Source organism: Ixodes scapularis, unplaced genomic scaffold, assembly GCF_016920785.2.
Source record: "Ixodes scapularis isolate PalLabHiFi unplaced genomic scaffold, ASM1692078v2 PGA_scaffold2__306_contigs__length_199485367, whole genome shotgun sequence".
Taxonomy (NCBI): Eukaryota; Metazoa; Arthropoda; class Arachnida; order Ixodida; family Ixodidae; genus Ixodes; species Ixodes scapularis.
The window spans coordinates 35,068,825-35,092,660 of NW_024609857.1; the positions used below are offsets into that span (position 1 = coordinate 35,068,825).

Consider the following 23,836-nt stretch of genomic DNA (forward strand, 5'->3'; position numbering starts at 1 on the left):
CTGAAAAAAAAAAAAGAGTTGCATTGCGTTCGTTGATTGTGTATAAGATCTCTTACATTAAAGTTGTGTCAAGACTCGTTCACACAGACCTGTTTTCTTACGTTACGTTACGAAAAGTCACCGGGAAATCTGTGCTTGGTATTAATCGTGGCTACCAATTCAAGGAGACAGCCGGGCACGCCACATTTGAGACACGAATGTTTCGGTGACTTAGACGTAACGTAAGACAACGGTGCTGAGTGAACAGTTGAACCGAGCTCAACTCCTTAGGTTACGTTACGATGAGCCTTGTGTCCTTGGTTGGCACGGTAACTCACCGTCCTAGCTCGTCGTCACCGAAACATTCGTGTCTCGAATGTGGAGTGCCAGGCTATCTGCTTGAATTGGTAGCCACGCTTAATACGAAGCACAAATTTCACGGTGACTTTTCGTAACATAACTTAAGAAAACGGCTCTGTGCAACGATATTCAATTTGAATGTTTTTTCACTTTACACGAGCTTACTGGCACTAATGGGACTCAAGGATACTCGCACGCATCGGCACTGACCAAGAAACTCCTATGTTGCGCTGTAATTTTGAGGACAGAGAGAGAGAGACATGTTTTTATTTGATGAGGGGTTCACCCGCTATGGAGTTGTGCTCCTGAGACGGGAGGGGAGGGGTAGTGAAGGGTGAGGGGGTGTGGGAGGTTTCATGATGATGGTAGTGACGTCTTAGATGAGGCTATGTACACCCGACTCCCTGATATACTGTATCAAGGAGTCGAGGATGGCTTTCCTGTGCTGAGGAGTGCCCGTTGGATTGGTCCACTCCTCGAGCGCCGTAGGCTTGTCTACGCCTTGGATCTTGTCCAGAGCATCATTTCTATGATGCTCGAGGCCCTTACAGGCCCAGAGCAGATGCTGCAATGTTGCCTCGGCTCCTTCCGAGCAGCTCGTGCAGGTTGGGTCCATATCTTCTTTCAGTCCAAAAAATACTAGTTTGGATGGTGTAAGTGCAGTATTCGTTCTTATTCTTCGAATCCTGACGGTTTCCCACCGACTGTATCCTACCAGTATGTTGCTGTCTGTCGGCGGAAGCTGGCTGCGAAGGTAGGCCTTTCTCTCCAGTTTGGCGAGTTCGGCCCGTTCCTCCGGGTCCATTGCTTCCGCCTTCATCTTCTCCCGAGAGGTTGAGCCTGGTGCGGAGTGAGTGCTACAGGCTGTCTCCGCTGCGGCTCGGTGTGCCCTCTCGTTCCCGGGTATGCCACTGTGTCCGGGTAGCCACTCGATTGTAAGTATGGTGCCCCTTGTGCGGAGCTCCACTGCCACTTTCTTTATTTGCTTTACCGTGCGACTCCTTGTTCTGCTGCATCGGCACGCACGAATTGATTCTTGCGAGTCCGTAAAAATTCGTGCCTTGCCTGGCTGGGTCTGTTTCTTGAGCACGTCTTTCACCGCCGCCAAGATAGCCCTCAGTTCTGCCTCTCTGATAGAAGTCCCTTCAGAAAGTATTTCGGTGCTCTCTTCATTTCTTCGTGGATCGTACCACGACGTAGTCGTGGCGTCCTCTGTCTTGGCGGCGTCCGTGTACCGTAACTCATCTTCTGTCGCGTGCGTTTCGCACCAGCTTACGTGTAGTCTGGCCGCTCGAGCCCGCTTCCCTTGGTTGAGAGTCTTCGGCATGGGTTTGTGGTCGGTGATGGTGTTATCTTGCCATGGAGGCTGCGGTTCCTCTAGCGGGGGCCTGTCTCGCATGTCGTATCCTAGAATTGCTAGGAGCTTGCGTCCGTGCTCTGTTCTCTCGAGCCGTTGAAATTGGGCAAGGTTCTGAACCTCGGCACGCTCTTCGATAGTGTTCATCTGGGCTTCTTTCCTCAGGTCTTCTATAGCTGTGTATTTTGGAAGGCCTGTGACTGCCCTCATCAATTGGTAGTTCAACCTTTCAAGTTGCTTCCAGTGCTTTCTGGTCAGATTGAGCCAGTTGCAGCTGTACAATGCTTTGGGGGTGAGTACTGCCTCGGTTAAGATCCTGAGAGTTTTCTCGTCAGCGCCCCAGGACTTGCTCGTGATCTTTCGGATGAGCTTGAGACCTTGTGCCCACCACTTCTGTAGCTCGGGTATCCACCTCGTGGTGCGCGCCGTCTCCTCGAAGGTGACTCCCAGTATCTTGATGTGTGGGCGTCTACTTATTTCCTGTCCATTGATCTCTAGTCGTATCAAGTCGGCTATTCCTTTCCTATGGTCCCTTGGTCTGGCCACAACCATGTACTGTGTTTTATCCGGTGATGGCTCCATCCCAACTTCAGAGAGATATCGAGCGACCTCATCTATACCTTCTTGCATCGTCTGTTCTTGGTCTCCCAAGGAGCCTCCGCGTGTCCAGAGCGTGACATCGTCTGCATATATGGTGAAGCCCAGACCATCGATATTCCGAAGCCTGGTAGGCAACTCTGCCATCACCATATTGAAGAGTGTCGGTGAGATCACTGCTCCTTGTGGTACACCCCTGCAGTTCGGGGTGTCGGGTCCTTTAGTGTTACCAATCTTCACTTGGAACCTTCTGCCCCGCAGAAAGTCTTGTATGAAGGCCAGGCATTTTCCTTGGATTCCGCACCTCCTAGCTCCTTTTATGACTGCCCAGTGTGGGACGGCATCGAAGGCCTTCTTAATGTCCAGGGCGACAACGAGGCGTGGGTCTTGCTGATTTTTGTTGGCCATGACGTCCTCGTAGAGGAGCTTGAGGCTGTCCTGGGTTCCCATCGCCTCCCTGAAACCCGTTTGTCTGGGATCGAGCCTGTTGTGAGTTTCCAAGTACCACTGTAGTCTTCGGAGAACAATTTTTTCCATTGTTTTGCAAATGTTCGATGTAAGTGAGACAGGTCTTAGATTCTCTATTGAGGACAAAACCGAGCGTTTTCATTCAATCTCTCCTTCGAAAAACCTGATGACGTAGCTCGGCGGTAGCAGTACCGCCCAGTGACGATATTTGAATGCGGCTCATAGATTGCACCCGAGCATTGCGTGGGCACTCGATTTGGGCTCGTGATAATCGACAGCTCGAGAAGCATTCGCGTAGTGTCCTGTGTCCAATCACTGCAATGACGAAAACAGCCGAACCATAACAATGTCTGGAACGCAGCGCGTGTCCTGTGCTTGCCAACCCCAGCGCATGGCTATGATCAACATTGGCGGCATATAATCGGCTCCAGATCACGTGGCCGCTTGTTCTGGCTGCGAGTTGAGAGGATAACCTCAGCTCGTTTTTCTTTATTTTTTTCTGTGACTTCGATTGCGTGTGGTGAAAAACAAACGGGTATTTCACAGGTCATTAACCTCAGGGATCCGTTCTAAGCGGCATTTGCGCAAAATACAAAAATTGTTGCATCGCCCCTTTAAACAGAACGCAGTGTTCCTTGTACGTCGCTGCCAGTTCATTTTTGCGATCTATCATCCAGCGAATGTTTGTTTGCAAGCAGATGTGGATAGGTGGCGCTACCATCGCTTTGTACGCTACATTTTCACATCAAGAGCTTTAACAGGCAGTCGCTGCTCGGAACTCTAAACTATTTTGAGCAGCGCGAAACCCTTCGTATGGACGGTCATGTGCTGCCAGCAGACGCCGCTTCTGTTCGCAGCTCCAGAGGATTCGACGCCTCCTAGCACAAAATACACGAAGGAGAGAAGCGGGGACCTATCGCCTGTCCAAATGTGCAGCGAAAACTGGCGTGGCCTGCCGACCGTAACGTGGAAAGGGGATCGAATACACGTCGTTGGGGCTGCAAATAGAGGAATCACATGAATTCTTCACCGCGTATGTGACACCACAGAACATGCTGGCATAAACTCTTTCCATACTTTTATTATCTTTTTGTACACGTAAACAGGCATCCGTCCACGCGCTTCTTCGAGCAACTTCAGGGCTGAACAGTTGCCTGCCAGATGGGGGTTTGAGGCAGGGTGCCAGAGGAGCTTCCCGAAAAGGCCTCTTTGCACGAGTTTCAGACAAGAGCGCGATTACAAGCATCTATATATAATTTGTTTTCTGTACAAAAAGGAACAACAACAAAAAAACAGTTGGAACTTTTGAATTGATGGTAGCGTTTAGTCAACATTCATTCACCCTGAAACAACATTCAATGTAGGCACGCGTTACGTGTTCGTTTGTTTTTCATACACATATAGTGCTCTATACACACACACAATACTGACAATTTTCGGTTTATATAAGTTTGCATATGTCACACATGTCTACGATTGAAGTAGCGGTATGTTAAAGTGAGACGACACTGATCAGGGTTGTGTTTATACCTTGACAACTCGCTTCTATACATGATTGAAAACTGCGCTCGTTGGAAACTGATCACGGTACAAAGTTCTTCCTATAGTTCGTTTGCATGCTGCAAATGTGCTGCCTCTGGCGCGTTCGGAAATTTTTAATAACAAGAACTCGTAGATCAGAGACCACACAGCTCGAAATGCTTATAAGCATTTCGAGCTGTGTGCTCATTAGTTCTAAGGCATTGTGTTATATGACAAAGTAGAGAGGTGCAAATAAATCCTAAAATAATTATGGCACTTTTGTTTTTTGCTTCTGGAGTCCTAAGCAAGAGATGTTTTGGGAACGAAGTTTTCTGGCAAAGGTAGCAATAAGGGTATTCAACGGAAACTTAGGGAACCCTTGTAAGAGAGATGGCTCTGTTGAGGCACGTATCAAACGTTCATAGGTATGGCCATGCCAGGCAACATCATGTTCCTACGATATGCTTTGCACTCTTAAAGACCGACGTACACTTTGCGCTTTCCACGTTTACTCGCCTCCTCCTTTCCTATATCCTCTCAACTTTTTACCTTGCCCCAACTTGGCTCCTCTCCCAGCTTAGGAGAGGGGAGCGCTAAGAGGATTATTTTCCCTGCATAAAGCCGAGGTTGTACGTCGACCTTTAAGTGAGGTATAAAGCCTAAAAATTGGCGGAATAAAAAAAAAAAAAGACTTTTATTAGAAGGAATGTAATACCCCTTCCTTCAGAATTGCGTGGAGCGTTACAAGAGACACGTAAGCGAGTGTGTGGGCTTTTGAAGTGCTCGTGCAAATAAAATATCCAGCAGTGCTATGCTTTCGTAGCTGTTCCTTTGATAACGCTGCGCAGATGCTGTGGGAATCAGTATAACCTGGTACTATTAGTTGCAGAAGGATACCAGAAATACTCTCATTTTTCGATTTCCTAGTTTGAACAGGACAATCCATTATTTCATTCTTAACAACTTATAGAGATAATCAAAGCGCTTAAGAAGAACTTAAAAATAAACAACCAATATCCTGCGGGAGACCTGGCTTCACCAGCTCCGAAGTCACTAAGCCTTGTTGAGAAACATCGGCGGTCGTATCCTTCCTCTGATAAAAATTGATACGGTTTATGCTTTAGATTAGAATACATGAAATACCCTAAGTTAACCGTCTTAAACAACGTCGATGCAACGGCATCATGATAGCGGCCAGTTACCGAGAGTATCTTTTGGTCACGCTTATTGTAGCGACAAGGCTTGAAAGTTGCAAATGAACAACATTTGAATAAACTTAAATTATTTGAAAAAGGTTATACCAATGATATGGTATGTGACATGCACTACAGATGTTTCTATTAATTTCACTTCTATCTTATTTCATTAGTCATCACAAAATGTAAAGTTCTGACATCCTATTACATCCTTGTATCTGGCAGTTACGTTGATATGCTTATCCTATGGACATGTAGACGAAGAGAAAGTGATCTACAAGTTACAAATTCATTTGCCTTCATGTCAGACAAACGACGATATGTATGTTGAACAGTGATCACGCCATACAGGAACAGTGTGAGGGGTACAGTTGTTTTATACCAAACATGATTTGTGGTTCTAGCATGCACTTAGCTGCCGTAGACTCGTTTAGGCTGCGCTTGAATTGGAAACGAACAAGAAAAGTTCAAAAGTATACCCGGCCAACCTCGCAGTCTAGAACGCCCGTTCTTGAAGATGATCTGTACTAACAGTATTCGCTATTGTTTCACGGCTGCGGTACAACCACCAGTGTTACTGCAACCTTGAGCAAGTTTGTTTCCGATGCCACTTTTATAAAAAAACACTATTATGGCCCAGATATGGAGTTCTTATTTGGCCTTGCTGATTTGCAAATAAATATTGACGTGGCAGTGATTCGCGAGTGAGCGAGCAACCCCAGATCCCTAGTTTGTTGTCTTCTAATTTTTCATCCTCTCACAACTTATCCCACCTTGGAGGCCTGCGGCTCCCAAAGATTTGTTAGATTACTATATTAAACAGAATGTATTAAAACTCGAGAAAAATGCGGGAAAATCAGTTCCCTAAAGCTGGTTTTCTTCAATAACACAAAACAACGACCACCACATCTTCCAATAAGAATTGGTCTCCCCCCCCCCCCCCCCCCCCCATCCCTAGCAAAACAAATCCGCAACTAAAGTGTCACCGGCACAAACCCAAGCTCGTGCCGCTGGGTGCTCATCTTGAAAGATCTCTCGCATTCACAGGGTTCTGGGCAGTTCGCCGAGGGCCGTAAGTTCCATTAGCACCAAGGGCCTTGCTCCCTCATTAGGAGTTTGCCAGAGACCGGAATCCGTACTCGTCCCCCAGTTCTCCTTTGTCGCTGCTCCACTCCTGCTCCAGAGACTTGGAGATGTTGCGCCGCTCCTCTTGGTTCCGTACCAGGGAATACAGATTGCTCCTTTGCTTGGGTCTGTTCCCCGGTTCCACGGGCCTCGCCGGCAGCGGAGGCGGCTTGATTGTGGAGTCGGACGTTGTGCTTCCCGTGCTGACGAAGTCGTAGAGAACTTCTTCGTAGACGTGGTACTCGGAGTCCGACATGGGTCGCTGTGGCACACTGCTACCCCTCTTGGCGCCGGCGTGGGCGTCTCGAAGTAATTGCGGCGTCGTAGGTGCGGGCTGCCTAACTCGGTTGGACCTAGGGTCCGCAAGCTTTTTGTGCTGGAGGTCTTCTATGATCTCCAACATACACTTGGCCACTTCGTTGAAACGTGACTTTGCGGAGCGAATCAGGGTGGGTCTGGGAAATTCGGGACCAGACTTTGTGGTACCTCTGGAACACGTCGCCATGACGGCCGGCTCTCCGCTGCTCTGGCCTTGACGCGCAGGGGAAGGTGTTCGGTGCTGCGTTTGTTGCTGTGGCTGCTGCGAATGCTGTTGATGTGGTTGATGTTGCTGCTGTTGCTGCTGTGGTGAATGATGAAGTAGCTGCTGCTGTTGCTGTCTCCGAGCGTGCTCGGCTTTCAGCAACGTTGCATGGTTGTGGTCCTTGCAGGATTCTTGACATTTTTCTGCAACAACAAAGGGTTACACAAAATAACGTTAGTTCCAGCAGCAACAATCGCAAATGACCGGCCGGACTGGCACTGAGCCGTAAATATTAAGAAGCAAGAAAGCCCAACTAAAGCCACAGATGTCGGGATATGGTTAACATGCCGTTTGTGGTTTTTGCATTAGGTAGTGCGTGTTTGTGCGTTTCCTTTTTTGTGTCTTGCGCGTCCTGAACAGAATGGCACAGCCATTTACGGTGCTGTGTATTGATGGCTGCATACGTTTCTTTTAACATCCAAGCAAACAAGGCGGCACTTGAGGCGGTTTCTCGGCAAGAACACGGGTCCGTCTTGCGTTTTTTCGGCACTCACGGAACTATACCGACCCACAGCGTTACAGTGAAAGACTGACGCAATTGCGTGAGTACGGGAAAAACAAAAGCTAACAATAACGCATTTTACCACCAACACAGCGAAAAAAAAAAGAAAACGCCCACATCCGGTGGAGAAAGCGTTTATGGGCGGCAGAGGCAAAGAGAGCAAGAGTAGTTTTCATTCAATCACTTTCTTTCTTAAAGGGTTGCGATCTTCTTTTTGACTATCACAGATTTAGTGTAGCGGAAACAATACACTTTCCGCTAGGGGTAAATACAAAACCACAAAAGTTGCGAAAACACGCGAACCTGTCTTAATGTTATGATGAGCATTGGCCGTGAGATTTGACCACGAGCGCTGCGGCGAAAAGTTAAACTACGCTCCGCTTACGTATGCGCTAGCTAGGAGACCAGCAAAGGCTAAAAACGTAAGTTCAGATTCTTGAAACACGTGAACCCTGGTTAGTCAGGCAGTGAAAGCAGCTTTGAAAGCGAACAGCTTAAGCTCCCGGTCTTTCCTGTCTTCTAAGCCAGTCCTCATAATAACGGCCTTCACCTGCCATAATGACACGAAATAATTGTTTCGCGGCCCACATAGCAGATAATGTATGAACAAGAGTACGTAAAAATGCGGTGAGCCGGTCTATAGAACACCTGAGGCTGATCATATCGTGCAAAATCCTAGACTCCGGTAAGGAAGCAGTAAACTCTGGACTAGAAGGACACAGAAGAGGAGCGTCGTCTGTTTCGACAGTCCAACATTTTTAAAGCATGTAATGCTTTTTAACGGAACCCTCCAATCCCAAAATCTTGTCCATCCATTCGTCTGTGCGTCCGTCCGTTCATTTCCCGCTAATTTTAACGGGGAAACTGAAATGGAGGGTTAGGTCACGTGACGTCAATTGATATCACGTGAACTACGCACCAATAACGTTTTCGCGCTAAATTTAGCGGGAAAATTGATGTAACGTGACATGTCGTCACTTGACCTATACACATATTCACTTTCACCGCTAAATATAGCGGGAAATTCGATGCCACGTGACATGACGTTACGTGACCTATTCACCAATTTACTTTTCCCGCTAAATTTAGAGAGGAAATTTGATGCCACGTGACCTGACATCATTAGACCTGTACACCATTGTAGTTTCCCCACTAAATTTAGCGCAAAAATTGACGTTTGAGACCTATACACGAATCCAGTTTCCCCACTAAATTTGGCGGGGCAATTTACGTCGCGTAACCTGACTAAACGTCATACGTACATCAATACAATTTCCTCAGTAAATCTAGCAAATAAATTGACGTCACGAGACCTATATTTAGATTCGTCGCTAAATTTAGCGGGGATACTGACGCCACCTGACCTAAGCACCCAGTTTCCCCGCTCTTAACAGCAGGGAAATTGATAGAAATAAAGGTCTTTAGTCAATACAGCTGAAACGACGGGTTAGTGTTTCCTAAATAATTTTACTCGATCGCACCTTAACTCCTGAATTTCACGGAACCAAACTTTAAAGATAAAGGTCGCTTACCAATTTTTTTTTTCTTTACGATCTCGGGTTTTACACGACATGAATATTATTAAGAACTACCAGCCTGCCTGCGCAATCACTGTAATTTCGCTGAAAGCTGTTTTTTTGTTTTTTTTTAAAGATTGGAATGCAATTTTTTTATTCTTGGTCTCACTTTAAATGGGCTGCCAGAGGTTATAAGTGCCAGTTTTATTGCATTTAAATGCGCCTTAGATGAACAAATGCTCGAGAATCCGGCGAGCTATTCGCTCGACCCCTAACCATTGCAGCAGTGCACGTCAAAATGTTAAGAAAAAAAAAAAAAATGCGGGGAAGCTCGGACGCTCGCTCACAACGAACGACGATGAAAGATACATTCACTGATAGAATGAGAACCGCAGGGAACCTCCCGCAGATGTGCGGCCTTCAGCAAGCGCTCGTTTAACTCCACCGTGCTTATGACTGCGGGTGTACGCTCGAAGTCTTCGAGGCACCGAAGTGCAATCAAAGGTAAAAAGCTCGGGCCGGAGGCGAGAGAGCTGAAAAGCCTCCGAGTTGCCGCAGAAGCTAGATCGTTTCGCACGATTCGTGGTATCTAAACTTTAGAAGGAACGAGGCAGACTTCAAGAATGTTCCGGATGTACCTAGAAACCATAAATAAAACACTTTCGAGGGAGACAGGACCAGTGGAAGGGTCTTTTAGGTGCTGCGTAAATAATGGCGACGCTACCACGTCAAAACGGCGTGTCGCACAGGCGCGGTGCTCGTACACTTAATCGAGTTAATTCACCGGCGACTGACTGCTCACGGCAGCTTGCAACGCGTACCAGGCCTGTCAAGGTCCGCGGCGAGGCCCGGCCGAGGGACCGGACCCCATAAATTAAATGGCGCTCCGGGGCGGTGTGGGGGGACTGCTCCCGGAATCCCGGCGTGGAGAAAGAGAGCGCGATCACGGAGCCCCCGATGCGCGCCGGACCCGCGTCGTCGTCCGCTCAATACAAGGCGCCGCGCCGCAGATAGGAATGCCGCGCTGGGCGAACCACACCAAGCGCCGAACAGGCTAATCGCGACGCCCGCATGACCAAGAGTTTGCTGTATATGTCGGACAGTGAAGGCAAACTATATTTGGGACACTTTTTTGTGTTTTCCTCTCCGCCTTTTCAACGTCCTGTGCGGTCAATCTCCTCTTTCGGTTCCTCCTGTGCCCCAATGAGTACACTTGAACTGCAACCCCCAGTTGATGCCGTAGTTAAATAAAGCACCAGGCTTCACTTTATCCCTTCGACGCTCACTACTACTTCGAGAAGCGCACCATATTTCTCTACATCTTACTTTCTTGTTTTGCTCAAAAAAGACCGGCTTTTTAGAGTAGATATGTCCATCTTCTCCCCATACTTCACCTGGAGCAGAATTCACTTGCTCCACCTGTATGACAGCCTTTCCGTGCTCTGCCGAAACCACGTTTGGAAGTACAATAGTGTACCCACGCCTGGGGGCTTGCTTCCAGCTCATCATTTGCCGTGAAAGGGCGTCCTAGCAGGAGTGTTCCCACGGTTCCAAACAGGTGATAATCACTGGGGGCCACATCGGGTCGTACACATGCACGACTAAACATCTAAAAGGGCTGCCACGTCGAGGGAACAGTTCAACACGGGGGGAAACTAGTTTTCGGCGACCCTCTTACATTGAGGCAACAGCAACTGCCGTTAAACGTATTTTCGTCGCCCGGCAACCGTATTCACCGATCTGTTGTCCGACAGCAGGAGAACACCCCGTCACACCGCGGCTAACGGCATAGCCAACACCAACGTTATTAGATTACCTCGGTTGTGGAATTCCTGCGGAAAGGGGTACCCCGTCCCCTCAATTATTTCAGTCAGCCTACCGTCGTTTCAAGCGCCATCTAAACTTTCGTTTCAAAACTTTGAGTTCTATAGAGTACGGTGCAATGGCCATCTGCACGTTTTTTTTTGCTGCAGTTACCATATCAGCTGCCGAGCGCGTCGAACGACGTGAGGCTAGCGTGGTGAGAGAGAAAAAAGAGAGAGAGAGAAAGAGGGGGGGGGGGGGGTTACTGCTCGTGCAAGCAGCGTCTATGAGCAGTTCCATAACTGAGTTGATGTAATAACGTTGGCCAACACGGGGGGAACACTCCGACATCTTGATTCGTGTGCGACGTGGTGGCGCTGGAAATGTGAGTCTAAAAGGTGTTAGCGCGTTTGAAAAGCCGGAGCTTACAACGGAACAACATCAGCCAGTGGCTGTGATTAGAAAACTTGGGAGGGGGAGTATTTTCCTTTCTGCATTTTATCAAAATTTTCTTCATTCGTTGACGAAGCAGCTAGCCCAAACCGAATGTTCGAGAGTTACGCCACCATATAATGCGTTTCTGACAGGTTATGTCAGTATAAAATTAATTTATCACTGGCAGTACCCCAAAGTGTCTCTTGTTGCCTGGTGTTGAACTGAACTGGCAGTGCTTGAAAACTGCGACAATGACACGATCGGCCTTCATAACGATCGGTGGAATAAATATTTTAAATTCTGTCTTGCTATGTGATCGCTTCATTCTCCAAAACGTCCTGGGGACTTTCGACACAACACAGGTGTCTGGCAGCGGCTGCTTTGAAGTTTTAAGCATCAACAATCATAATCAGAGCGGTGCTTTTCATGCTTAAACTTTTGAATCACTTGCTTTTGTGGATGACTTTTATTAAATTTAATCAACGGGTAAGTAGCCATGCCACTTTATTTCCCTAGCAGTTATACGAGCTAGTCTTTCGGTAGTTCTAATTTCAGCAACCGCTTGAACGTTCACGACTGCAGCTGTGACCATTTCGACAATCGCTTTCCGCAATTACGCAATAAGAACATTCATCAAATCATTTCAGCTGCACGCTAGCCTTAATTATTGTTAAATAGCGTTTTCCAAGCCTTTAATAAGTAAACGCTTGAATTAAAAGACACGTTATTGATAGGAAACGCTGCCATCGAAGCTATCTTCAGCGCTATAAATCTAGACGCCGACGCCAATACGTTGCTTAAGTATTTTAGCACCCTTGTTGATAAATACATTAACACATTTGTACCTGTTATTAGAAAGAAGAAAAACCCTGGCATCCCTAAATTACAAGAGACGTGCTGCACTTGATGCGGAAAACGAAGAGGAAATGTCGTTCAAAGAAACATAACGCAGACTCAGTTCATACTTAGTTTGAATATCTGAAAACCACTTTGAAAGAAAAGACGTTAACAGCTAAAACTAAATGTTTTAATGTGACTCTGTCTGAATTTATGAAATCAAATCCTGCCAAATTTTGAAGGTTTATTATTGCAAAATGTGATGTATCGCAGAGTTTTACTATTAAAGTTTAATGTGTTAGTGAACCGACAACGATAACGAACTGTTTTAATGATTATTTCGAATCTGTATTCAGTCGAGTTGATGGTAATGATTTTGAGTTTTTTATTTGATGATATATACCCAGCTTTATCTAATTTTGATTTAAAGATTAGTGCGTCTGGTGCTCTTAATTGTAAAAAGAGCCCTGGCCCTGATAGAATTTTCAATTATTTTCTTCACCGATATTCACTTTGGACTTCAAAATACCTATCTGCCATATTCGAAAAATCAATTTCTATTGAAACACTACCTCGGTCATGGAAGTCAACTAAATTCACCCGCTTGTTCAAGTCAGGCAACAAGCAGGTGGTTACACACTACAGCCCCATTTCGCTCACATCGTCTTCATGCAAACTCTTGGAGCATACGTATTGTCTATTAGCAGATCTCCGAATATCACGAGACTAACTCTATTCTTTGACCACAACAGCATGGTTATCGTCGTGGCTATTCTACCTCTACCCAACTTCTTGAATTCACTCACGACACAGCTTTGACTTTAGATAAAAGAGGACAACTTGATATTATATTTGTAGATTATTCTAAGGTTTTCGATAAAGTGCCACATCATAAACTTTTTCAGAAACTACGATCGATGTTAAATAATACGTCATTACTTAATTAGATTGAAGATTATCTAAGAAATAAATCACAGTTTGTCTCATCTAGGAATGTTCACTCTAGCAATGTCTCGGTTAGTTCCGGTGTCCCACAGGGATCGGTTTTAGGAACTCTTTTGTTTTTACTTTATAATAATGACGTCGCAAATAGTCTTCCAGTTGAAATTCGCCTCTATGCAGATGATTGCGTTTTGAACAACGAAATCAACTCATTAGATGACCATGCCTTGCTAAACGTCTTTTTTTGTACAGTTTAATTATTGGAGTCAGAAGTGGCAGGCGGAAATTAATTTTGAGAAATCTGTGGTTATGACATTTACTAATAAGAAGCAACCGTCTGTTTTTAAGTATGGTACTGCTAACGTAATTCTGCGCCAACTTCATGAATGCAGGTATTTGAGTATTTTATTCACGCCTAGTCTTAAATGGGATAAAAACATCAGTTCTATCTGTTCTCGTGCTCTGAAAAGGATAGGATATGTCAAAAGAGCCTTAAAATCTTCAACTAAGGGAGTTGAAATAACCGCGTATAAGACCTTGATTAGGCCTATCTTAGAGTATGGTTGTGTGGTATGGGATCCGTATCTAAAGTGTGATATTAAGCAGATCGACGCAATAAAAGCAAAGGCAACTAGAAAATATGCCCGCAATATTTTTTTCTAGATCTTCCATGGCTGACTTAGGATGGTGGTGGTGGTGGACTTACGCCTCTTGATTCCAGACGTGCTGTAGAACGACTTATGCTCCTATACAAAATCGTGAATAATAACTGTGTACTTAATCGGGGAAAAAATTGTTGCTTTTGTCACTCCATCACGCACTCGAAACTTCCATCCTTTAAATCTTGTACCGTACTGAGCCCACCTCAACTGTTTTAAATATATTTTGTCCTTGAACGATAGCAAACTGGAACAACATAAATTGCTCAGTTCGTTATTTCGAATCTGATAAATCTGTCGTAGCAATACAGTAGGTTCCTTAGCTTGGTGCCTGTGAGCCTAATACTGAAGTGTACGCGATCATTTTTGTACTCTTTTTCAACTACACTGTATCTTTCACAGATATCTAAGTTTTGTTCCATGGGGTGTGTAAGGGTTCTGGGAAAGACGGCTAGTTTCTCGATCGGCCGGGCGACGGTCGTCTTGTCCGGCGGCGTGTATGATGCTCCCTCCCCGGTCGTTTTGTGTAGTTTTATTTTTCTAACGGGAGACCGCGTGGGCCTTTCTGCCGACGCGGCCCCCCTGGAGAGCGTCTTCCTGTGTCTCCCCCTTCGGGATGACCCCTCGGGAAGAGATGTTGTTTCTTATTTTGAATCTGGAGGCTTGCGCATTCTACGGGGCTTCTTGGGTTTCAACCTGGGGGTTCCGGAGAGGCGCCGCTATGTCTGCAACGGGATGCACGGACGAAGTTACGGAGCTGTCGGCTGTAGTCCGTTGGCAGGTTAACGAATGTGTATCGACGCCCTTGCCAACTATTCGACGGTGGATATCACGTGGCTCCAGCAAAGCTTTGAAATGATTGGTTGATCCTCGCCCGAGAGTGAGGGGGTCAGCGTCTTCAAAAGTCCGTGACGGGCGAGAGAGAAGCCCTTTCTGGCTTGGACCTGGACTAATTTGGAGGACGGCGAATTCCCTTTGCTTTGTATATACTGTGTACAATAGCTCGTCACGTCTAAATAAACGGTTTAGACGAAGTCCTCCCGCATCTGTCACACTCTTCTGATCACCCACCGAACAAGGCTCATCGAACGATTGGCCCCGCAAGACACCGCCGGGCAGTCATCATCTAATCAACCAAGGGACGAACCTTTACTGGGTGTGTACATTTTAAACTTTTTTAATGTATGTGCATGTTTTCTTTCCACTCCTGCGATGACCTCATTGATGTCGCCGTATTTTTATATAAAATAAATAAATTAAATACCTGTGTTCTCGTGTTGACTGCAAAAAAAAAAAAAAAAAAAATCGCTCGTCCACCAATCTAAGCAACACGCGTCGTCCAACACAAATTGCTGCTGTTTTTGCTTTTTTTTTTTTTTTTGCCGAATGCTGTTACACCGAGGCAACATTGTTGCTGTCGCCTGTGTTGTTTCGATGTTCCCGTGATCTGACAGGTTTGTCGGGCAACAGTGCGATAAATAACGAAGTGGACTAACTGTTGATGAACATGGTGAATTGCTGTCGCCGCCGGGTTTGCTCAAGCTGACGGTGCCTGCAATTCTTTGTGTTTTTTCGTTTCATATTTGAAGACTTCCGGCCTGTTCTATTCAACCACGCTCTAAAGGGCCCACAATCACAGCGCAAGAGATTTTCTTAATGCAAATGTTACGCAGCCTATTATTATCCAGGCGCTGGCTCTACCTATAATGTAGTTCGCCATCTTCAGATTTTGCGGTGCGCGCTAGGCTTTAATAGAACATGGCACATGCGTGGTGGACACTGGAGACCAGTAACAGCTGAAGCGCGCCAAGCACAAAACGCTTGCCGGCGGTTTTAGAAAGGTGCCATCGATAATCGACTCTTGAACTTGAGGGCTGTCGTTTGCCGTGATACTACCTCTTCAGAACACAGTATTTCGTTACGCTCAAAATGCATACATCGATAAGCAGAAAGCATTTATGTCGGAAAGCGATTTCACGTTCCCATCGACTTACAAAGCTGAAGGTGGCATCAGAACACCAGCAACATTACAAGTTCTTGTACAGGTTCTGGGCGGTAGCTTTTAACAAGTTTTGAAGTAATTTGTTCCGAGCAAACTTTAGGGCAAGCTTGCTTCGGCTGGGCGAAATTATAGGTGAAAGAAACATGAAAAAAATGAAAGCCGTTTACAACTCCCTGTAACGCCGAATAGACCGATGTCACCAAGCGAACTGCGCAGGCGCGCGCATTCCGGAAGTGGTGCCGCCGCCATGCTACTTGTAGTCATCCCTTCCGTACGTACATCATCATAGATTATCATTTGGCAGGCCCCGGTATCACCTTGATTCTCTTGCATGTTTTTACTTTATAAGATTGTGTTGTTTGTGATGCCTTTCCTCAGCAAGTGCAGAAAAGCAGTTTCAGTCGTCTTATCGCTTTAGAATCGCCTTGTCGTTTGCTTCGTCGTCGTCTGCTTCTTCGTCTTCGTGAACGCGTGAGCCCACTGCCGTTCACGCGGTAATCCCGCTGCGGCCGCGGAAAAAACAAACAAAAAACAACGGCGCCACTACTGGAGCATTCCGACTCCTCGGACGTCTCAATTACCTTCCAAACAAGTGAACATCTAGTGCTATAGCAAAGAACAACAAAATTCGAGGACCATCGGCTCGGTGTAGCAGCACAGAACAGCATCAAATGTGATGAAAAACTGAGCTTGGTGGTGCTCAGTCTTGTGCATAACGTTTAATCAGCCATCAAGTAAGAGGAGCTAAATAGACTTTCTCGGTGAGCGATAGTTTTCTAAAAGTTGTTTCATTCTTGTTGACAGCCTGTGCGACAGAGTACAGATGAACAGCGGGCGAAGCCTGCACGCAAAGAACTGATCTACAAAAGGCCATGCCTGACGCGCCGTAATAATTGGCACCTATCAAAAAGAAGCAACCATGCCAGATACCCGAAAGCTTGGGGTGGAGATGAATTTTCGTGCACAGTTTCTATTCAGTTTTATTTTGTTTGCGCAAGATCCGAACGCGAACAGTCGTCCGACGGGGGAAGCTTTTTTCTGCGGTTTCGACTGGTGCTAATGCAGAATGGATCAGTAATACCAGCCTAATAGACCACCACAAAATGAATGAGGTTCGTTTGTTACATTTCTGGCGGTAAGTACGTTTTGCACATCTAAATTGCATTATGTAATCTTTTCACGTTTGTATGAAAAAAAAAAAAAAAATGAAGGCTGCTTCCGAAAAGGTTGTTTTATTTCAAGTGGTGCATATCGGGAATCGCTGCTTTTTTTTTAGTGATTGTCCTGATCTTTTGAAGCACAGTTGTGTTTGAAACATGTCGTCGGAATAACAGTTATAACCACCAAAATACACCGATCAAGAAGTGTATTAAAAACGGCCTCCACAAAGCAGTGCGGAGGTTCTATTTGAGATAGACCAACGAGTAGACCGCCACGGAGCAAATGGTCAGAGAGATTCCAGCTTACGAAACACTTCGGCACGCTCTATGTCTCGTGCCCTGTAATCTTACACATTTTAGCTGACGTGCAATAGGTTGGATATAAATTATGAAGCAAATCGCGAAACAAATCGTAAAACGCTATTTTTCCTGTCGCTCTGTCCAGCTCTGTTGACCTTTCTTTGCCATGCTTCTTTCTTGCGGGAAGGTGCTGTTATTATAGCTCCATGGCATACAACATGTGAAGCCACCGATTGAAAACCATGAGTAAACACCTGGCTAAAAGTCTCGTGCTAACCCGAAAACTTCCAAACGCCGGGCGTACAATGCGCATCGACGCGGCCGGAAAACTGGGGAGAACTACAGGTACCAGGATGCACCGCGGCAGCGGTGGCGTCGCGCAACTCCTGGTAAAATCGGTCTATTAGAGCGCAGCTCTTGAGGAGGAGGAGGGAAGGGTACTGGGGGGGGGAGTGGGTCAAGCGACCTCGGGTGGCGGGGGGTCACGTGACCTTGTGGGAGTCACGTGGGTGTCACGTGACGTCAGGGGGGGGTCACGCGACGATGCCGATGACGTCACCAGTGACGTCACTGATGATGTCATCAATGATGATGACGATGCGGATACCGATGACGTCATCAGTGATGATGACGATGACGATGCGGATGCCGGTGACGCCATCAGTGACGTCACTGATGCTGTCATCGCTGATGATGACGATGACGATGCGGATGCCGGTGACGTCATCAGTGACGTCACTGATGACGTCATCACTGATGATGACGATGCGGATGCCGGTGACGTCATCAGTAACGTCACTGATGACGTCATCAGTGGCGATGACGTCAACGGGGGGTCACGTGACCTCGGGGGTATCCCCAGGTCACGTGACCCCAGGGGGTCACGTGACCAGGTCACGGGGGGGTCACGTTATCCGGGTGACGACCCCGGGGGGGGTCACGTGACCTGGATAACAATCGTGACCCTCATGAGGGTAAGCCTAGTAACCCTTGTAAGGGCAACTCTCGTGACCCTCGTGAGGGTAACTCTCGTGACCCTCGTGAGGGAAACTCTCGTGACCCTCGTGAGGGTAACCCTTTCGAGGGTAACTAACCCTCGTAGCCTTCGTGATCCTCATGAAGGTAACCCTCGTGAGAGTAACCCTCGTAACACTCACGAGGGTTACGAGGGTTACTCGCGGTTGCGCCGACGGCGACGCCGACGCCGCTCAAGCCGGGAACGGGCGCCTAAGAGCTGCGCTCTAAAAGTCTGAATCGCAATAATGTATAGCCTGCTGCGATGTGCAAAAGGCTAAGCAGACATGCGCACAATGCCTTGTCACATCTCAGCTTTCATTTGTTAGAAAGCTCTCGACAACGTTTCAGGTCTTGGAGCTATATAATAAAGATCGCGATTGTACAACGCTGCCAAAGCAGCAAGCGTGAGTACGTGGTTTCATTTTACGTTTGATTAGATAGCCCTCTGGAGGATCCCTTGCAGTAGATTAGACGATAAACTGCATATTATGGGGAATTCCCTTGGTAGATCTGGAGCGGTTTCGGAGCACTTTTTTGCGGGTGTCTTCTTGGGCGTACAAGCGGGCGCTCGCATCTGTTGCATTTAGAGGCGCAAACATGGAGCGCTTTTGGGTCACTCCGAATCCACCAAGAGAATTCGACATAAGACACGCGCTCGCGCCAGAACCAACATTTTCGACGTATATGCGGTGCTTGTGAAGTGGGCAATCTGCCTCTCAATCCCTGCTTACCTTTCAAACATTTGACCTTGGCGACGCTGTAGCCTGGACTGCAGCGATACTTCTCCTCCACCATGGTGACGTACGTGGATGGCGGGAACTTGGCATCCAAGTCGTAATAGTCCGGCTTGCCGCACAACAGGCTGTCGATCTCTTCCTCCAGCGTGCCCCCGCTATCCGGCCGCTCCATGTTCGCCCTCAGGTTGGCGCAAAGCGGGTCCTTCAGTATCGGCTTGGTCCGGCCGCCGGCGCCAGCCGCGGACGTCGTCCTGCTCTTGGCCGACGCCGCGGTGCTTTTGTCGGTGCTGAACCGAACCGTCTTATCACCCGCCGTCGTTGTCGTCGTTCGAGGGCTCTTTGGACTCGCCGGAGATTCGCATCTGGCGATGGCAGTGAGGAGGGACTGTCGCAGTTGCATCAGGTGATCCAGGTCGGCGTCCAGTTCTTCTTGCGTCGGCTTGGCCTGCTTGGACATGAGCCGCGTGCCCATCATGATCTTGGGCTTGGCGTCCGGCTGCCCCGTGACTGTCCCACCGTCGTAGTCCGGGATCTCGGGTGTGGGACAGAGACTCTTGTACCCGCTGTCGATAGAGCCGGCGTAGCCGATCGACTCGCCGTCGCTGTGGCGCCCCTGGCGGCGCCTGAGGTACACACTGGCCAGGTCGTAGTAGTCGTCCGACTCGCAGCATGGGTCGTACGTCATGGAGCCGATGGTGTCCAAGAGCGGGTTGCTGGAAGGAGTGCCGCTTCTCTGGCAGGCGGCGTACGTACACCGTTGGGACATGGGCCGTTTCTTCCGCCGGGCTCCTGGAGAAGCCGACGGGGACGACAGGGAATCACGGCGGACGTCTGGGCTGGATGGAGCCCGGATGGGCTTCACGAGTCGCGTTGCCGAAGGTTCCGGCCGAGCGGTCGGAGCAACCGCTGAGGTCGTTGTCGGCTCACTGGTACTGGAGTGGCGAGGTGGATGCAGCGACTGCTGAGGCTGCGGCTGTGACTGCGGTGCCTGTGAAGGTGGTGTTTGTGGCTGTTGTGGTTGCGAGGAGTGTTGTGGCTGTGGCACAGATGGCTGTGGCTGCTGCTGCTGCTGCTGTTGTGACTGCGGCGGCAAGGAGTGTTGGCCCTGCGACTGCAATGACTGCTGATGTTGGTCGCTGCCGGGGCCGCCCTTGACCACCACGTCCTCGAAGGTGTTGTACATGTGCCACATCTGCCGGGTGAAGTCATCCCCTTGGAGGCTCAGCTCCGCCTGGAACAAGAGTACGAAGTCGCTATCAATTTTTGAAGGAGAATGAAGAAACTAGTTTTACAGAGATTAATAGAAGTGACGCAAATACAAGAACCAGACTGTAAAAAAAAATCAATCTACGGAGAAAAGAAGTACAGAACAACTCCGGTCTTTCGGCATCACATCCAATGTACTGTTTTCGTTCACAAACAAGAACTGTAACGTAGAAACGCAAATGAACTATCTAGGTCATGGCTCATGAGCGTCAACTTCCCCCGCGACTTAAGAGGACCTGAAAAAAAAAAAAAAAAACATCGATGATCTTGTCACAATTTACCCGCACCAGAAACGTAACTAAAGTAAAAAAAAAAAAAGGTCGCGGCCTCAGCATTCTATGGAAACGCTAACAGTACGTTTCTTTTAGTTGTTCCATTTGTATTTCTTTTCATAGCCTCTATGAGCAACTTAGAGGAACCAAATGACACTCAAACGAAACGCGACATAGAAATATTCTATGGTGCTCGCCATGGGCGCTGCAAAAACTTGAAAGTAACAGGCCTATAGGGGCGGCTGGATTTTATTCCCCTGCCTACACCACTGCCCAGAGGGGCTCGGTATGGTCCTCCGTCATCTGCGAGACGTCCGAACCCCTCTTCGGCCTGTCAAGAAGTTAAAACCCAAGAGGCAACCCGGTGACTATTCCGACCCCAAGTCACCTTCAGTCTGCACCACGGCTCAATGTACACACTGCGGATGTATTGACCATCTTTTTTCGTGGACCCAAAGACACGACAACTCCGGTGACAATCAGCTCGTAGATCGACGTTACATCGAAAGATCGTTTAGTGGACATGCAAAGTCTGCAACCGCGACACGGCGCAAGCATACCGCCGAGTTTTTGCAGACGATTTAAAGGAGCATCAACGCCCGTTGATGAAACCGCGGCACGACGCAAGCATACCGCGAAGACATGGTTTTGGAATATGAGAGATCAGTCATAAAGGCGCGCACATAAATTAAAAAAACTATTCATGACTTGCAAGCGCCTCAGACCACAAGGACGTTTCTGGCAATTGAGCAGCAGTGAATAAATTGAGTTGCTCTTCGATTAAGATGGAGGGCGTTGGGATTAAATTGGTAATAGTTTGGACTGAATTCATTTGCCCTTAGATTAAATTGATGACATTTGGATTAAATTGGAGTAAAGCTGGATTAAATTCAGGGGCGCTCAGATTAATAAAGCTGAAGCTTACTTAGATTATTATGAGCTGGAAAACCTAGAAACGAAATGCCGTACCACTGTCAGTACCAAGCTCGTACCTGGAGACGCTCTTTCACGCGCTCTAGAGCAAAACAGAGATAAAATGAAACGGCACGAGTAAAATGGTGCTTGTTACAACGTTCTTGTTGCCGTGTCTAGTGCTTCGAAGCATGATTTAACACCTCGTTGACAGTTGGGGGGCGATTAAACTCTCTGCCATGCCGTGAAAACTAACCAGTGGTTTCAGATGATTGCAGTAGTGATGAAGGCATCGTATATTACTTCAATAGTACAGTAGAATATTATTATATTATATGCACTGCAACAAATTAGAATGAAATATATTTTGCTACGAATTTTTTTCTCACTGCTTCAAAGGGAACTGTTGGTTGATATAAACGATGCTTCAAAAAGATTCAGTCCAATCGTATCACTGAAAAATTTACAATAAAATATTAATCAAATCAACCAGAGAGGGAAAATTGCATGCCAGCAAATTATATCTAAAACAAGGCGACGCTATTTTTGAGCTTGTTTCCAGCTTCTACCAAAAACATAACTATAGTCAAAGCTCAAACTAAAGCTACAACATATGGTATGCACTCCAACTCTCTAACTTAGAACGGTGTTTGAGTTATGAGGGAGGTTGGTCTCAGGGCATATGCTATGTCGGTACTCACTGAGCTACTTCAGGAGCTGTTCGAGTTAGGGTAATTTCCGAGATTGGGGTATTTACTAGCTAGAATGGCAGAGGATGTAACATACCAATCCAGAGGAATACATTTGCAATAGTTGAAAAATGTACCGAATGAATCAATAAATAAACAAAAAAAGCTTATAAGTTTACACTTAAATACAAGGAAGAATGAAGTATTTGTCCGTCCTTCGTGTTTTATTTTTTCTTGTATTTAACTTTATCACCAACGCGCTCAACTAAAGTATAACTTATAAGTTTGTCCAAGTATGAGCCCTGACTAAAGATGCGTAAGTTAAAGGAAGTTATAAGGTTTTCTGTAACGAAACCCACTTCACATTTGAACACAACATTTCTTGCAGACGACTCGTGGGCATGAACCCGGAGGAGGCGTCCCAGCGGTCTTCGCGGAAAATGGCTCTGGTGCTCTGTCCTGTCCTGTCTTACCTTTCTCTTCTCTTGTCGTTTGCGCTAATTTTATGATCATGCCCCCAAAGGTTCAAGGAGCCTTTCAAGGTTTCCAAGTTCAAAAAGGAGTGGCAGCAGGGGATTTTAGCACCATAGATTGTTGCAACAGAAGAAACGCAAGATAGGCTCCTTTCACATAGCCGCCCCCCCCCCCCCCCCCTCTTCCCGTTTGAGCAGAGCTAACGCTGGAGAGGAGGCGAGTGGAAAGAAGGATACCACTAATCATGGTGACCAGAAAGCTTTGCGGGAGCACCTTGGGCCGCGTGTCTTAACATGCGACATACTGTAGGTTATATTTTTATTTATCAATTCAATATCTTTATTAACACTACTCGCCCCCTATGTAGAGCTTTTAGTATTGAGCAAAAGGCTTTGTTTGTTCATTTATTATGATAGATTATTTTCTCAATTTATTTTTGAGGCAAGTTTTAAGTTGATAACTTATTATTCTATCTATACAGCTGGTTCTATTCATTTTGGAAATAAACGTGTAGAATTTTGAGGCAATAAACACTTGTTTTCCCTTCACAATGTGTTCACTGCAATGGGGCAATACCATCAGGACCCAAGAATGTATATTTGAGCTTTCTTCGAATCTTTATGAATAAGAAGTATATTTTCTCCTTGGTACATGTTCATGCTGCCGGAAACCACCGAAGTTCCTTGCACAAAAAATGCGACAACCGCACCATGAGGAACTTCGGCTTCACCGGATATATGTGCGTGTACGTGTGACACAACAGGGTCACGTAGATATCTTCACGAAGTGGTGCACGTTGCAGAACTGAACTTACAAAACCTGTCCTATGATTAGGGCTCCGTGTTTTCGGAGTTTATATTTCGTGAAATTCGGAGGGCGCTTTTCGGAGTTTATTTTTTTAGCAAAAAGTTGGTGTTCATCGGAGTTTATGTTTCGTATATCCCCAATTCTCTGGAATTCGGAGATTAATTTAGCAGTGTTTCCTATTAAAAAATAATAAATAATAACCGGATGAAAACGTATGCCAGATAAAAAATAAAACGCGCTTGTATTAATTAAGATTTCTTCAGTTGAATTTGGCGTTGGTGTTATTGGCAATACTAATTAGTCCCACGACAAAAGTCGC

The 23,836-nt window shown here is 46.7% G+C and overlaps 1 protein-coding gene across 1 annotated transcript in view; it reads right to left on the bottom strand.

Annotated features, from left to right (window-relative positions):
* Positions 1-3,822: 3,822 nt before the first annotated feature.
* The window catches only part of LOC120838123 (AF4/FMR2 family member lilli), a 171,148-nt gene continuing 151,134 nt past the window's right edge, over positions 3,823-23,836 (bottom strand). Inside the window, exons 2-3 of the mRNA XM_042291800.1 lie at positions 19,092-20,328; positions 3,823-7,329 (exon numbers count right to left, since the gene is read on the bottom strand). Of these exons, the coding sequence (XP_042147734.1) occupies positions 6,587-7,329; positions 19,092-20,328 (1,980 nt within the window). The 3' untranslated portion in view covers positions 3,823-6,586. The remainder of the gene's footprint in view (positions 7,330-19,091; positions 20,329-23,836) is intronic.